This window comes from Drosophila nasuta, chromosome 3 (genome assembly GCF_023558535.2).
Source record: "Drosophila nasuta strain 15112-1781.00 chromosome 3, ASM2355853v1, whole genome shotgun sequence".
Lineage (NCBI taxonomy): Eukaryota > Metazoa > Arthropoda > Insecta > Diptera > Drosophilidae > Drosophila > Drosophila nasuta.
This window is the reverse complement of record NC_083457.1, coordinates 29,701,357-29,714,867: the sequence shown is the minus strand read 5'-3', so window position 1 is coordinate 29,714,867 and position 13,511 is coordinate 29,701,357. Positions and strand designations below refer to the sequence as shown.

At 38.8% G+C, this 13,511-nt stretch overlaps 1 protein-coding gene across 1 annotated transcript in view; it reads right to left on the bottom strand.

Moving 5' to 3' along the window:
- Positions 1–11,836, bottom strand: part of LOC132789783 (uncharacterized) — a 29,802-nt gene extending 17,966 nt beyond the window's left edge. Inside the window, 2 exon segments of the mRNA XM_060798043.1 lie at positions 690–869; positions 10,834–11,836. Coding sequence (XP_060654026.1) covers positions 690–806 — 117 coding nt within the window. The 5' untranslated portion in view covers positions 807–869; positions 10,834–11,836.
- Positions 11,837–13,511: the final 1,675 nt, after the last annotated feature.

Here is a 13,511-nt window from a genome sequence, read left to right as displayed (position 1 = left end):
ATGCTAAAATCAATGAAATGCCCACACACACAAACAGAGATTCGTAAACATAGACAGAGACACGTCACGTTCACTCATATAAAGTTAAGCTCGTGCTGGGCTTGTACATTAGGGTTACGTTTGTATTTTATGAATGTTGTTGTTGCTTAGCGTCTTCATTTTTTTTGTTGTTTTTTTGTTTTTCGTCGCTAGGTGTTTTTGTTGCAGCAACTGCCAAATGGCCATAGGCAAATTAAAAATGCACAACGCAATCCGATGGCCTAACGGTAATTAATGCAATTGGTCAATACAACAACAACTACTCTCTGTACTAGCCAAAACAACAACAACAAAATACACATAGTGGCTGCGGTTTAGTGCGTTTTATGCTGACGCTGACCTCAATGTGGCCGCTGCACGTGTCGAGAATAAACCATTGAGGAAAATGGCCACAAATCATAGCAAAACCAACTGTGGCAAAGCGGAAGTCAAAAGTCTTTTGCGCTGTCAGCTTGTTCGAATCGTGGTCGTCGTGCTATGGCCTCCATCTGACTTGACTTTTTGTTTGTTTCTTTGTATCATTCCGGTAGCTTCTAATTGCACGTTGACACACACCATTGAGAATGCCTTAGACTATGAGTTAGTATGCTAATGAGTTGCATTTAATCTTATGGCGAGATAATAATCATCTTCTTTAATTTGTGACTTACCTTATAAAGTTTGTCTTTCTGATACCAAACATCTTCCTCCTCCTCCTGCTGAGTGAATGTCTGATCCAGGTTTAGATCATCGCGTGAACGTGATAATATTTTTCTTCGCGATACCATTTTGTTGTGAGTCGCCGGTCCAAGTGTGGATGTGTGTGCTCCGGGTAATGGGTATGGGAGAGTCTGCAAAAAAAAAAAGAGACGAGTAAGTCATAAACTGTTTGGGAATACAATCATTCGTATATTGTATGTATTTAGCTTTTATGTGCGCCGCCAGTTTTTGGAGATACAGAACTTTTTTTGGCAAGTATTTAACCATCTAACTGTACATTCTACATATGTACGTCAAAAATTCTTTATGTTTGATGACTGAAGAGTGAAGACCTTTATGCTGACAGATCTCAAACTGTGCAAGCGTCAAATTGCAAACCAAACAGAACTCAAAAAAAAGAAAACGGCAAGGTTCAACGCACCCAAGCACAATAACAACAAGTATTGTTTATGACCTGACTTCCTTTTTACAAGTCATCCACAGGCGGCCTCAGCTGTGTAAACTTTGCGGTTACCCAATAAAAAAAGCCTAAAACTCAACGGTTGATGCGCCTACAGCTGCTAAAATGCATTCCGCCCAAGAGTTACACTTGCTGAAGACTGCAAAATAATTTACCGAAATATATTTCCGACTCCAACTTGTTATTTAATACATTATAATTCTATTAGTCTTTTGCATAAGCAAATTAAACTACATAGATATATTAATTTTATTCAAATATGCAAAAGAGCATCCACTTAAAATGTTATTTATCTTTATTATTTAATTTAATTCTAACATGTTAGCTGCGAATATTAAAGTCACAAATTGTGTTTAACTATATGCGGAGGTTAACATGATAATTGGCATAAATCTATTTCATTATAATTTCTTGTTATACACGATTATTTTTTTATGGCATTTTCGCACGCTGTTGGATCAGTGTGCACTATGTGAGTGTGGCATATTTATGACCAGCCACAGAATTTATGTAAAACATGCAATTTTTATTGAATTACTTGTCGTTTTGTCTGGCTACGCACTGAAGATACAGATATCACGATATTGAGATACTGAAACCGAAAGAGCACATCGCAGACATATGGAAACTGAAAACTTGAAAAGCACCTGTAGGCCTAAGGAGCTGACAAAGGGAAAATAACAAAGCAAAGCAACAAGATACAACAAAGCAAACGCCAGCCAAGTCGTTTGTTTTTTCATGGCTCAGTTTGTCAAGTTGATGAAAAAAACGTTCATTGCATAATAAACACCTCTTGGGGCTGGTCTCTCGCTGAATCTCTGACGCGTGTAGCGGCAATCTCTATTGCTCTCTCTCTCTCTCTCTTTGGCTACTCTCTCCATTACACTCTCTTTTTTTTTTCTTTCTCTCCCTCTGAGTATATGCAAATGTATGAGGTTCGCTAACCTGTTGTCATATTTACACGCTTTGTTGTGTTGTTATTATCATTATTATTATTATTAGACTCTATAATTGTCTGTCAGCTTTCTTTTGCCGAAATGGCTGAGTGACTGAGTGCCTGATTGACTGATTGACGGCCTCAAAACTTTGGGATGCTACCCATAAATCTTTGACACCCTTTGCGCAATTTGACATCCAACGCCATTTTAACATTTTCCATTTTCCGTTTGGAATCGAGTACGTACTCGATTCGTATTGTCAACAATCGACGCCATTTTGTGCGATAGATTGCAATCGCATAACAAATGTTGCCTGTTGGATTTATGCAACAAAAGCCGTTAAATTGTACGAATGTCTGACAATTTTTTCTTTGCACCATTCGTTGTCTCCATCTCCATCTGCATCTGTATCTGAATCTCAGCTTATATTCGTGTCTGTGTCTCTGTGTAAGTGTTTGTGTGTCTCTTGTCGCCAGTTTTCTGCTTGTTTATTGAGCTGCATTAAGTGCTGCATTTTTTGCACCTTTCGATTTTGGCTGATTTTGCCATTGTGTTGTTGTATTTTATGCTGTACTCCCAGATGATGTCCGTCCCAGCTCTATTGTTATTTATGCATCCGACACATGAGCTACCTACTTACGACTTGTTCGTACTCGTACTTCAACTACTATATAGAACACCATGTCTACTCCCGTTCGCCTGTTCTGACATGGCACGTACACGGCGAACAAGCTCTCCAGGCAGACGTGTTCTAGTTTGACTCGACGAGCAATTACGTGTACAGCTTGCCAATGATATGAGCAATTGGTTATAGCATAGATGCATATATTAACATACCCTAAAATGTGGCTAGCACAGTTCTCTCAACACATTGGGAATGCAACAAATATGCTGGGAAGTTCTAAGTTCAACGTTTTTTGATATTTACAAATAACATTGCTAAGAGAATTGTTTTACAGCTTCCAATGAGAGCTGATCGATTTTTGTCGATAACATTTTTAAAGTAAATGTTTGACAGCCCCAGTGAAAGCATATCGTTCTTAATCGTTATCGTTTGAAAGGAAAATGTTTAATAAAGAGTTTGTCGATTCTTATCGATAGGACATATTTATGTTTCACTTTCGCTAAAATAGTTTATGCAATATTATGTGTATTAAACGGTGTAGAGTATATAAGAAACGGCTTGTCATAAAGTTTATCTTGATTTTTATCTATACCCAAGTCTGTGAGAACATTTGATTATCGCAGCCTGTGGCTGTCGCAATTAAATTTCCTGGCAATTTTGTTTCATTTTTAATGCACATTGTTTGTGGAACATGCGAAATTAAAAATGCTTATATTGCAACTTGTTCTTGGAAGATTTCTTGGACAACGAAATGCTGACATATCAAAAAACTTTATATGACACACTGAATGGGGACGAGCTCAGATGTCTGCAGCCGATAACTGCACCTCTGATGTGATGCTGATGCTGAAGTGGTGTCAAGTGGTGCTCCACACACACAGATCCTGCAGACTCATAGCGGATGGAAGGTATGGAATCTGTCAAAAGTACAGCTAAAGGGAAACTGCAACGGCCGCAACAGCAACAACTATGCACACTGTCTTTGCTAATGGGTTCTCTCAGCGCAGGTTCTTTGTCGTTGGCTTTGTTGTTGTTGAAACAGCCGTTGGACTACTGGAGAGTGTTGAGATGTTGATGGCCACTTGATGGCATCGTGAAATGAAGTCATCAACGGTGGCATCGTTTCAGCTGTGTGTGTTGATTTTGCTGATTTGTCTGCATAGCTTCAAGCACTTTTACTGTTATATTTCACTGTTTACTGCAGGAATTAAAATTGTGAACATTAAGCCATGCATTTGCCAATGTCATCGCTAAACTCGCATTCACTTTCAAATTGTTTTCTCGCTTTTTTTTTTTTTTTTTGTTTTGCACGCACAAAATCACAAAGACTTTCACAAAAAATCGCCGTAAATAACCTTTGTCTTTAAGATCTGTTCGCCAATTTGGTGTTATTAAAATAATGCCAATTAATCAGACTTTGACATAAGATACTGGAATTTATAAGTGCCAGTTAGTGCTTTATGGCCAAATGGCCAACTACAACTCAATTTGAATGCTAACTGCGGCGGCGATGAACTTTCACAATTAAATGCGAGTTTTGAAATTATTTTAAAGCGTAATGCTTCCACATACTCGTACATTAATAAAGACATTAAGCGACTTATGTGAATAGATTATTCAATTATTAATATACATTTTTTCCGCAATATATTCGACGAGTTCATTAACATCAAAGCAGCTACATCTGCCGCTATCATTGACAGTTTTTTTGAAGCTGCAAGCAATAAAAATGCTTTCGCCGTTGATGAAATATCTTTTGCATCATGAAATTGATGAGCACCGACGAAATAGAAAGTAAACTATTTCGTGTTGCGTTCGCAATTCGATTTTGGACAACTGTGAAAAATCTTCAACAACAAGCAAAACGAATGGAAAATTGATGTGCATGCGCGATAAAAGTTTGTTGTCTGCGTACAAGTCTTTCGATTGGCGGGCGGCTCTCTGACTTTCGAATAGAACTTTCTTTGGGCTGCCAGTCTAGCAAACGAATATATGCATTAATTATAAATTATAAGCGTACTTGCTGCATATTAACTAGCAACGATAACTTGCCGCGTTTTATGAATGAAAGTCAACGACAACGACAACGTCAACGACGTCATTAACAATGAGCACGAGTATTTTCAGTTGTTTTACGTGGGGGGACGGAAAATCAATAAAGAATTTTGATGATGACAAACCGTCAGATATGTATGTAGAATCGTAGTCATAGCCCAGACAGCGCTTGCATATTAATTATCAGCCATGTAAATTTACTTAAGTGGGTGTGAAGTGGGCTGCCTGCATGAAAATTCTAATGCTGCATTGACAAACAACGTTGTCGTTGCCGTTGTTGTTTTTGTTGTTTATGATGACTTTGACTGCTTGCAACGTGTCGGTCATTGGCTGCGACTGCAACAGCGACGTCGCTCACATTATGATGACCACTTTTTCACTTAACATTTGCCGGCTGCTGCTGTCGAGAGTTGAGAGTCGACAGCCGACTGCCAACTACCGACTGCCAACTGCAAATAGTTTTCAGTTCGTTTACCTAACGTTGTCATTGTTTAAGCAGAGTTCAAATGCACTGCGAATGCGTCACGAGATTTACTATTTTAGCTGTAAACAGACAACACGTGTGTTTCCCCCTCTCTCTCTTTCTCCCTCTCTGTGTGAGTGTTTGGCAATGTTTGGCTAGTTGGAAGCGTCGCAGCAGCTGTTGTAGCTCATTTGTTTACACTCGTCGAGATGTGGGCACCTTCATGTGAAGACTAGTTAACAACACGACGATGTGTGGGCGTTGTTTGTTGCATTGAAATCCATCACATTTGGCAGTTGACAACCACGCAATGTTGCAACAGGTTTAAGGTACGAAAGCCTAAACAAAAATTTCGCAAAATCATTTGCCAAAAGTAGCCGAGCCCAACGATGTTAAGGTCAGATCAGGTTAGAAAGTAATTCCATTATTTTTCATGTGTGTGTGTGTGTTTTTCGCCTTAGGGCTCATTATGTAACCAGAACCGACATGAAAGTCGCGCTAATGAAGCGCTTCTTTAACGTGCCACAAAACATTTGATACTTTCGTGGACTTCAACTTCTTCTTTTGCGCTTGTGACAAGCTTGAAGAAGAATTTGTGTTTTGCTCTGGCAAGAATTTGATTGATTGGCTATGGCCAGAAATAAACAAACCTCTTTCAGTGTATTTTTTTTTTGTGTTGGCTATGCCGCAAAAGAAAATATCCCAAAACGAAATTGTTTTCACAGTCTGCTCGAAATTCACGCTGAGGTCAAGCCGAGCGAGAGAAGAAGTTCAAGCCATTGAGATGAGCGTGGCCATTGATTTGTTGCCAAATTAAATTAAGCAGTCATTGACTTTTAAGCCATGGCGCAAAAGGGGAGCGAAGAGGGAGATCTATGTGGGTACACATACGTATAATGGAAAAGATATTCATAATACATATTTATTGGTTTAATGCGTATTGTTTAGAGGTACTCGACTTTTGGCTCTGACTCTGACTCTCGACTCCAACCCTGTTGTAGCTGTGGCTATGGCTAATCAAATGCTTTAATTTGCATAACAACGCCGTGAAAGTGCTCCGCATTGGCATGGTTCAGTTACTTGGCCGCATCTATTGTTGGGGTTAAGGTTTTCATTATGCAAATCGTATACAGACGGAGATATATATATATCCAAGTATATGTTTTGCAAATAGATATATCGCGTGTGCAAATAGGAAGCTAATAGTGCAAAATTCAAAAGGCGGCGGCCAAAACAATGTCTTGCGGAACTTGAAACTTGCCGCTTGCTGCTTGTTTTTATTTTTGTTAAAAGAGTTTTGGTGTGTGTTTGTTTTTTTTTTGGCTATTTAACACCTGAGCGCGCCAAGCGTAGAAAGCATCATTATCGCCATCAGTAAGCGACACCAACAACCGAATCGAACAAACACATTAAGAGCGTATATATATAATAGTATACACACATATATCATTAAACAACAAACATAAATATGCATAAGTATATGCATATTGCATTTCGCAAGAGCACTCATATTTCCCATCTTCACAGACCCAACAGACAACACACAACACGCACATCTCTGACTATGTTTGGCGCTCATCGTTCCATCATTCACGCAATTATTGAACGAGTTTCTGTTAAATCATAAGGTTTAACAATACACTCGCGCATATGTATTTTAAAGTCATGTAACTGTCAGCGTTTTGACTTTGCGCAACACAACACAAAAAAGCGACAAACACAAATAAACTAAAGACATGAAATCCGAGAGCTAACCAAAAAGTTAACATTTCAATTTTTAAATTTGACTTCGCTGTAGATTTGATTGATATTGGTTTTCAGTTTTCTGTTTTCAATGTTTTTCTTCTCAAAAATGTAAATTTACAAATTACTTGACACGCTTCCAAATGCAAATGTGGACACCAAAAATCGTCTCAAATCGAATGACTTAAGTGACGAACTCGCAGCATAACACCAAATGACATTCGTACACACTTAATTTCTACCTAATTCTCTGCTACACTAATCGACTAATCCAAGTTAATATTTTTTTGAGCAGTTGAGCCATTCATTAGTTAAGTATTTCGGTTGCATCATCAACGAATGCTTTTTAGGCCGATTGCCGAACGCTCTCACAATTAATCAATATGATAGATGAAAAGTATTGCACCGGGAGAAGGGGCTCTAACTGGTTGGTTGGTTGCTGAGTTGCTTTTGATTGCAGCTGCATTTACATTCAACTGAAACTGAAGTTAGACTGTCGAAGACATCATGTTGCAGGTGATATCAAACTGGTTCAGGGCTGTCTAACGTTGGCAGCAGCAGCAAACAAGTTGACACTTTCATTATGCCTCGAATAGTGTTCCGCATTTTTGGCGCGTATTTTAGATTCGTTACGTTTTACCCATAGCACCAACAACAACAACAACAAACTTGCACTGTCCAAAAGAGACGAGTGCAACTTTTGGCTGGCCAAAAACCCAAACAACAACTATTAGTTTTGCGGAGTGAAAAGCAAAGCAAAAACCAAAGCGAACAACACAGAAATTACTTGCAAAAAAACAGCAACAACAACACGAGTTGGCGGCTGCTTTCGTTTTCAGTTTGAATCTCAGTTTACAGTTTACAGTTTCAAGTTAACAGTTTTCAGTTTCCATTTGGTCTGCACGCTTCAACTGGCTAGAGAGCCTGTCTGCTCTGTGGCATCCATGTCGGTGTCTCGTAGAGATGTGGCGTGCAGCCAACCCATTGCAATTTAAACCATAGCAATTTAAGCAAACCTACAATACACACTTACTTGCACACACACACACACATGAGAGCGTCGAAGTACACTAAATTTTCCACGAGCGAGTGATTTTGAAAATGAAACGAATTTTCTTTCTTTTTTTCTTTTTTTGGCATCTTTCTCTCTCTTTCTCCGTCTGTCTGAGCATCATTAGTTTTGGCTAAATAAATGAAGTAAAACTGAATGAAAGCAGTGGCTATTTAAGACTTTGAATTGAAGTTTAGGTTGGCGATTTCTGGTGCTTATCACACGCCTGCAATCAAGAGACCAGCTAGCTAGCCAGCAGCTGCTTTTCACTTTTCAAATGCGACGACGGCCCTCGAAAGCCACGAAAGTTGCTTTTATTTATTACACATTGCTGATGCTGCTGTTGAATGCTGCTGTTGATGTTGATGAAGAGCGGAAATGTGAAGTAACACGACAGAGAGATCATAATATTGTCTGTGTTTTGTTTAACAAGCGTTTTGTCTACCAGATTGAATCGAGCAACAGCAACAGCAGCTACAAATACCTTTTTTTTGTGGCCTACGCGTGCACTTAAAATGCAATTTATATTCGAGAAAACAATGCCAAATGAATGAAATAATGTTTTAATAAAGACACCGACCAACGCCAGAGGCTGTTTAGGGTTGGGTCTATGACTGCTGTTGTGTTGTGCTGTGCGATAAGACATTAAAGGCCATCAGCTAATACCGACACTATCGGGCTAATCGTTAACAACAATAATAACAACAGCGAACACGAGCGTAATGTAAGCATCAACAATTTAATTAACTTTTAATATCTTGCGTGCTGACGTTCAAGTGGCTAAATGAATGCGCCTCATTTCCGAGATATCATTGAACTTTTAGCCACACAATACGCATTCTTTTTGACTACTATGAGGAGAAATTAGCATGTTCCAGGCATATGATTAACCCATTTCCTAATTTCACTAATGAACAAACGCCATAAATTGTACTTTGGGAACCCACACACACATACACATACATATATAGATATAGCTACATGTATAACAAATCAATGGAATGGATAACAAATTGGCAGCTCATAAAAATGCGCAACGCATTTGTAAACAGCAACGAAAGAAATGACAGAAGAAGAAAACAAAAGAGCGACACCGTTCTGTGTAGACATTGGAAAGACATTTCAATTGACAAGAAATCTGAATATATTTTTGTTGTCGATACAAAATATTAATAGATAGCAGAGATCTTTAACTGTGGAGTGTGGAGTGAAGGGAATTTCTGTAGTCATGCCTTTTTGGCACAGTTCAAGTTGGGATTCAATGAAATATATATGTCGATTGTCTTTGCTTTGGCGTATTGCGCATACGCCACGTTGTCGTCATTGTTTTGTTGCTGCAGTTGTTGATGCTGTTGTTGTTGTTCTGTCATTGCGTTTGTAACTTTGCCACGACCTTTTTTTTGTGTCTGTGCGCACGAAAACTCATTTGTTCATGCATAAGTTGCTGTGTTGTTTTTGTAGTTTTTCTTTTGTTGCTTCTGAGAAAATGAAGTCAACTATTGCTGTTGCTGTTGCTGTACGCTTGTGACTGACATTTCCCATTAAATTGCCACGTTATTGTCTAAAGTCGTAGTGTGTGCATTTGAGGTTCTTGCAATAGCACAAGTCGAAGGAGGGAGGCGCTGAGCAAGACCAACTAAACTTTGCATATTTGGTTACTGCATTTTCAACACGTCTCACTGAGTGTCTGTCTTGATGTCTGTTCGTCTGGTTGTCTGCAGCTTCGTCTTCTTCTGCCTGAACACTTTAAGGTCTTTTACGCGATTGTTTACATTTATGGCTGCATAATTGGGTGCCTCAGACCCCTGCCCCTATCCCTATCCCTGCTGCCGATGCTGCGGTTGCGTCTGTAACTGTTGCCAGTTGTTGCTGCATTTAAATTTTTGCACACTAATTGACTCCCACCAAGAACTGAGAGAGAAAACGAGAGAGACGAGAGGCAGCGAAGCCAAACTGCAACTCACGGCGACTTCCTTCCACGACAATTGTCGCAACACCTACTGCATTACATTTTTTTGTTTCGATTTGTTTTTTTTTTGTTTTGAGGCACGTCTTTTAGTTTATTAACTGCATTTGTTTCGGAGGCGTGATGACGACTCATCAGTCAGTTTTGTCAGCATTGCCAACAGTTGTTTTGCTTTTCGTTTTGGTTGTGTTTCAGGGCCATAATACGACTGTGCCTAACTAGAGCGATGCCTAAGTCACAATTTGACATTGTATCGTTAATTCTGCACTAATAGTTTTAATTAGTCCTAAAAACATTTCCAGTTTGGTATGTTAAGCTTCATAAATATACATAAAATAGACGCAAATCGGTCGTTTTTAACATATATATTCAGTCTGATCTTTTTCGACAACAACAACGATCAACAACAACAAAAACAATGATGACAACCTTGAGCTGAGCTCGTCGTCTCCGGCTTGTATCGTATCGTCGTCGTCGTACACTTGCTGCCATCATATTATTTTGTATTTAAATGAAAATGAAAACGAAACCAAAGCTTGACTTGGAAATAAATGTAGCAAAACAACAACAAAACAGGAAGTGCACAACAATACGCACACTCAGAGTCAGAGACAGCGACTGCTGTGGGGCGTGTGAATATGAATGCATTTGGTATTTGGCTAAATGTTACGCATACGCCACGTTTTACAGGGCGAGGGCTGACTGTTGCTGTTGGTGGTGGTGCTGCTGCTGCTGCAGCTGTGTTGCATGCAGCTACACGTTATTGTTGCATGCGTGTCTGACATGCTACTCACCTTTTGCTCAATTACTTTTGTTGCAGTTGCCGCTGCTGCTGCTGCTGTTGTTGTTGTTGCTGCTGCTGCAATGTCGAAATTGTTGCAAAATTGCAGATATTTTCCCAATGATTACGTAGCAGACGCCTGTTGCTGCTACCGTAGCTGCTGTTGTTGTTGCTGCTGCTGCTGCTATGCTTTTTATGCACTTTTAATGCTGTAACAATGATTTTCTATAATTATTATTTATGTACTTTTTATATTATTTTTCTTATTGATTTTCAATTCAATTTCTTTTTTGCCAAGACGCGTGCGCTTTTCACTTTACCACTTTGGTTTTCGTTTTTTTTTGTTGTTGTTGTGACAATTTATGCGTGTTTGCAGTTTGTTGTTCCATTAATTTCACTTTGGCTGTGTTTTTGTTATCTTATTTGCAAACGTGTTTTTAATAATTTTTCAAATATTCCGTTTCAAAATTTGGCCACAGAATTTGCTGGCAACCAATTAATTTTCGTTGTAGTTTTTAATGCAAAGTGTCTGTCGCACAAATTTTGTGAATTTCATTAATTAATTATAACCGAAAAAAGAATGTATGTTGATGTTTTAATTTTTTTTTTTTTGTGATCGTTAACCAACTTTTTACTTATTATTTGTTTTGGTTTTCGCTTGCTATTTCAATATTATTTTGGACGCACTTCAAATTGCATAACGACTGCGCGCACAAAAAAATGATGATGACGATGACGGTGACGATGATAATAATAATAATAATGATGAGGAGGTTGTTTTTTCTTTCTTTCTTTGATATTTTGTTTGTTTTGCTTTTAGCCACTGCTCGACAGCACCAGGGCACCATGGGCTCCACAGCTTACTCACAACTTTTGCTCTGCTTTGCTTCAACTGTGTGCTATGTGGTGTGTGTGTGTGTGTGTTTTCACTGTGCCGCACCGACAGCAACAAAAGCAACTGGCAACAAACGCACTCGACGACTTTCGCGACTCGACTGACGACGGCCGTTGACGGCCAAGACGGTCTTGGGTCTCGCTTTGGATCTGGCTTCAGCTGGCTTGTTGTTGGCCTTACCGTAAGTTCGGTTACGTTGGCCGTTGCTCGATTCGTTGTTCGTTGTTCGGGTTTTTTTCGTGTGTTCGTGCACGAAAAAAAACTTTTGCTCATGGCTTTAACTTGGTTTAATAGCATTTAGCGTGTCGAAGCTTGCAGAGTGCCAAGCTGAAAGCGAAGCTTTTGCACCGAGCCAAGCTTAACTAAGCAACTCTTTTGCATTTGCCCAATAAACAGCTGAGCTTAAGGTATTCTCTTTGGTCACTCTCTTAACTCTTATGCCTATGTGACAAGCAGAAAAATCAAGAAAAAAAAACTGCAATAAATTCTTGGACAGGTCAAAAGGCTGTTAACCAAAAAGCAATAATTCTTGGCAAACGCGCCGCTAATTTGCATATTTCGATCATCAATCTCGCCGAGAGAAGAGAGATACAACTCGCATAGTGTTTGTGTCTACAGCTTTCTACTACGTGATAATTACATCATCAGAGCGAGGCAAAGCCATCATCATCATCGCGATGATCGTCAACTTCATCGGCATTTCTTTTTTACAAATTAAGTTGGTTTTTTCGGACCGTGTACGTTTATTTATCATTTCGTTTCTTTTTTGTGTGTATTACTTGAAAGCTTTTGCCGACAACAACGTCGCCAATAACCAGAAACAGATGAAGCCTGACTTACACACATACAAGTGCATTCATACGGGCATGTGGATAACGGTAAATTGTATATTGATGCGCTGCGTTATTCTAATGGCATTGTGAAGGTCAAAGTGTCGTTAATTCGCGTAAAATGTCAGCAAGCTTTTAATTAAGCGCGCTCTTACATTACGCCCACAACTAAAAAAACAAAAGACTTAAGCGACAAACGCGACACCTGACGAAGTCATAAATCAGAGCACACGGCTCGGCGATTTTCCAACGATTTATGTGACGGCAATTAAACGTGCAGAACAATTACGCTATTGTCGACCAAAATAAATAAATAAAATGGCTTATTAAAAGACTGCAACAAGTGCAGCGCATTTGCATTTGCATAAAAAATGCAAAGAACTGTAACAGTCTTTGGCTTCGACCTGAGACTGTGTCTCTCATGAACCTGTTCGACTGCAAAGAAAAAATAATTACAAAATCAAAGTAAATATATGCTGGCAGCGCGTCAATTAAAAATGCCAGACCAAAAGCCAACAACTAACTAACAACTTGCCATTGCTGATCATAGTTGTTGCCGCCTCTGTTGTCGTTGTTGCTGTGGCTGCAAATGCAGTGCAACATTTCATGAGATTAATGGATTTTTGAAGCCTGCAGCTATGAAAAGGGTATAATAAGCTGAGCTGTGCGGATTTTTGACGAGCAGAGCAAATTATTCTATTTTTTTTATTGAACAAGAAAGAGTAAAAAAACTGTAACAAAAAATATATATAGGTAATTCTTTGACGGAATTTGTCACGTGCGACACTATTTACAGTAAATGAATTTTTAAAAATAAGAAAAGGTTATTTATTTTTATGCTATTGTTCTGGATTAGCACTATATTTATAGCATTAAAAACTTTTTCTGTTTTATGATGAAAATTTCAAAATTCATTCTTTTTTGCTTTGTGAACGAATTCTAGCATTTACCCACATTTTGTTATGC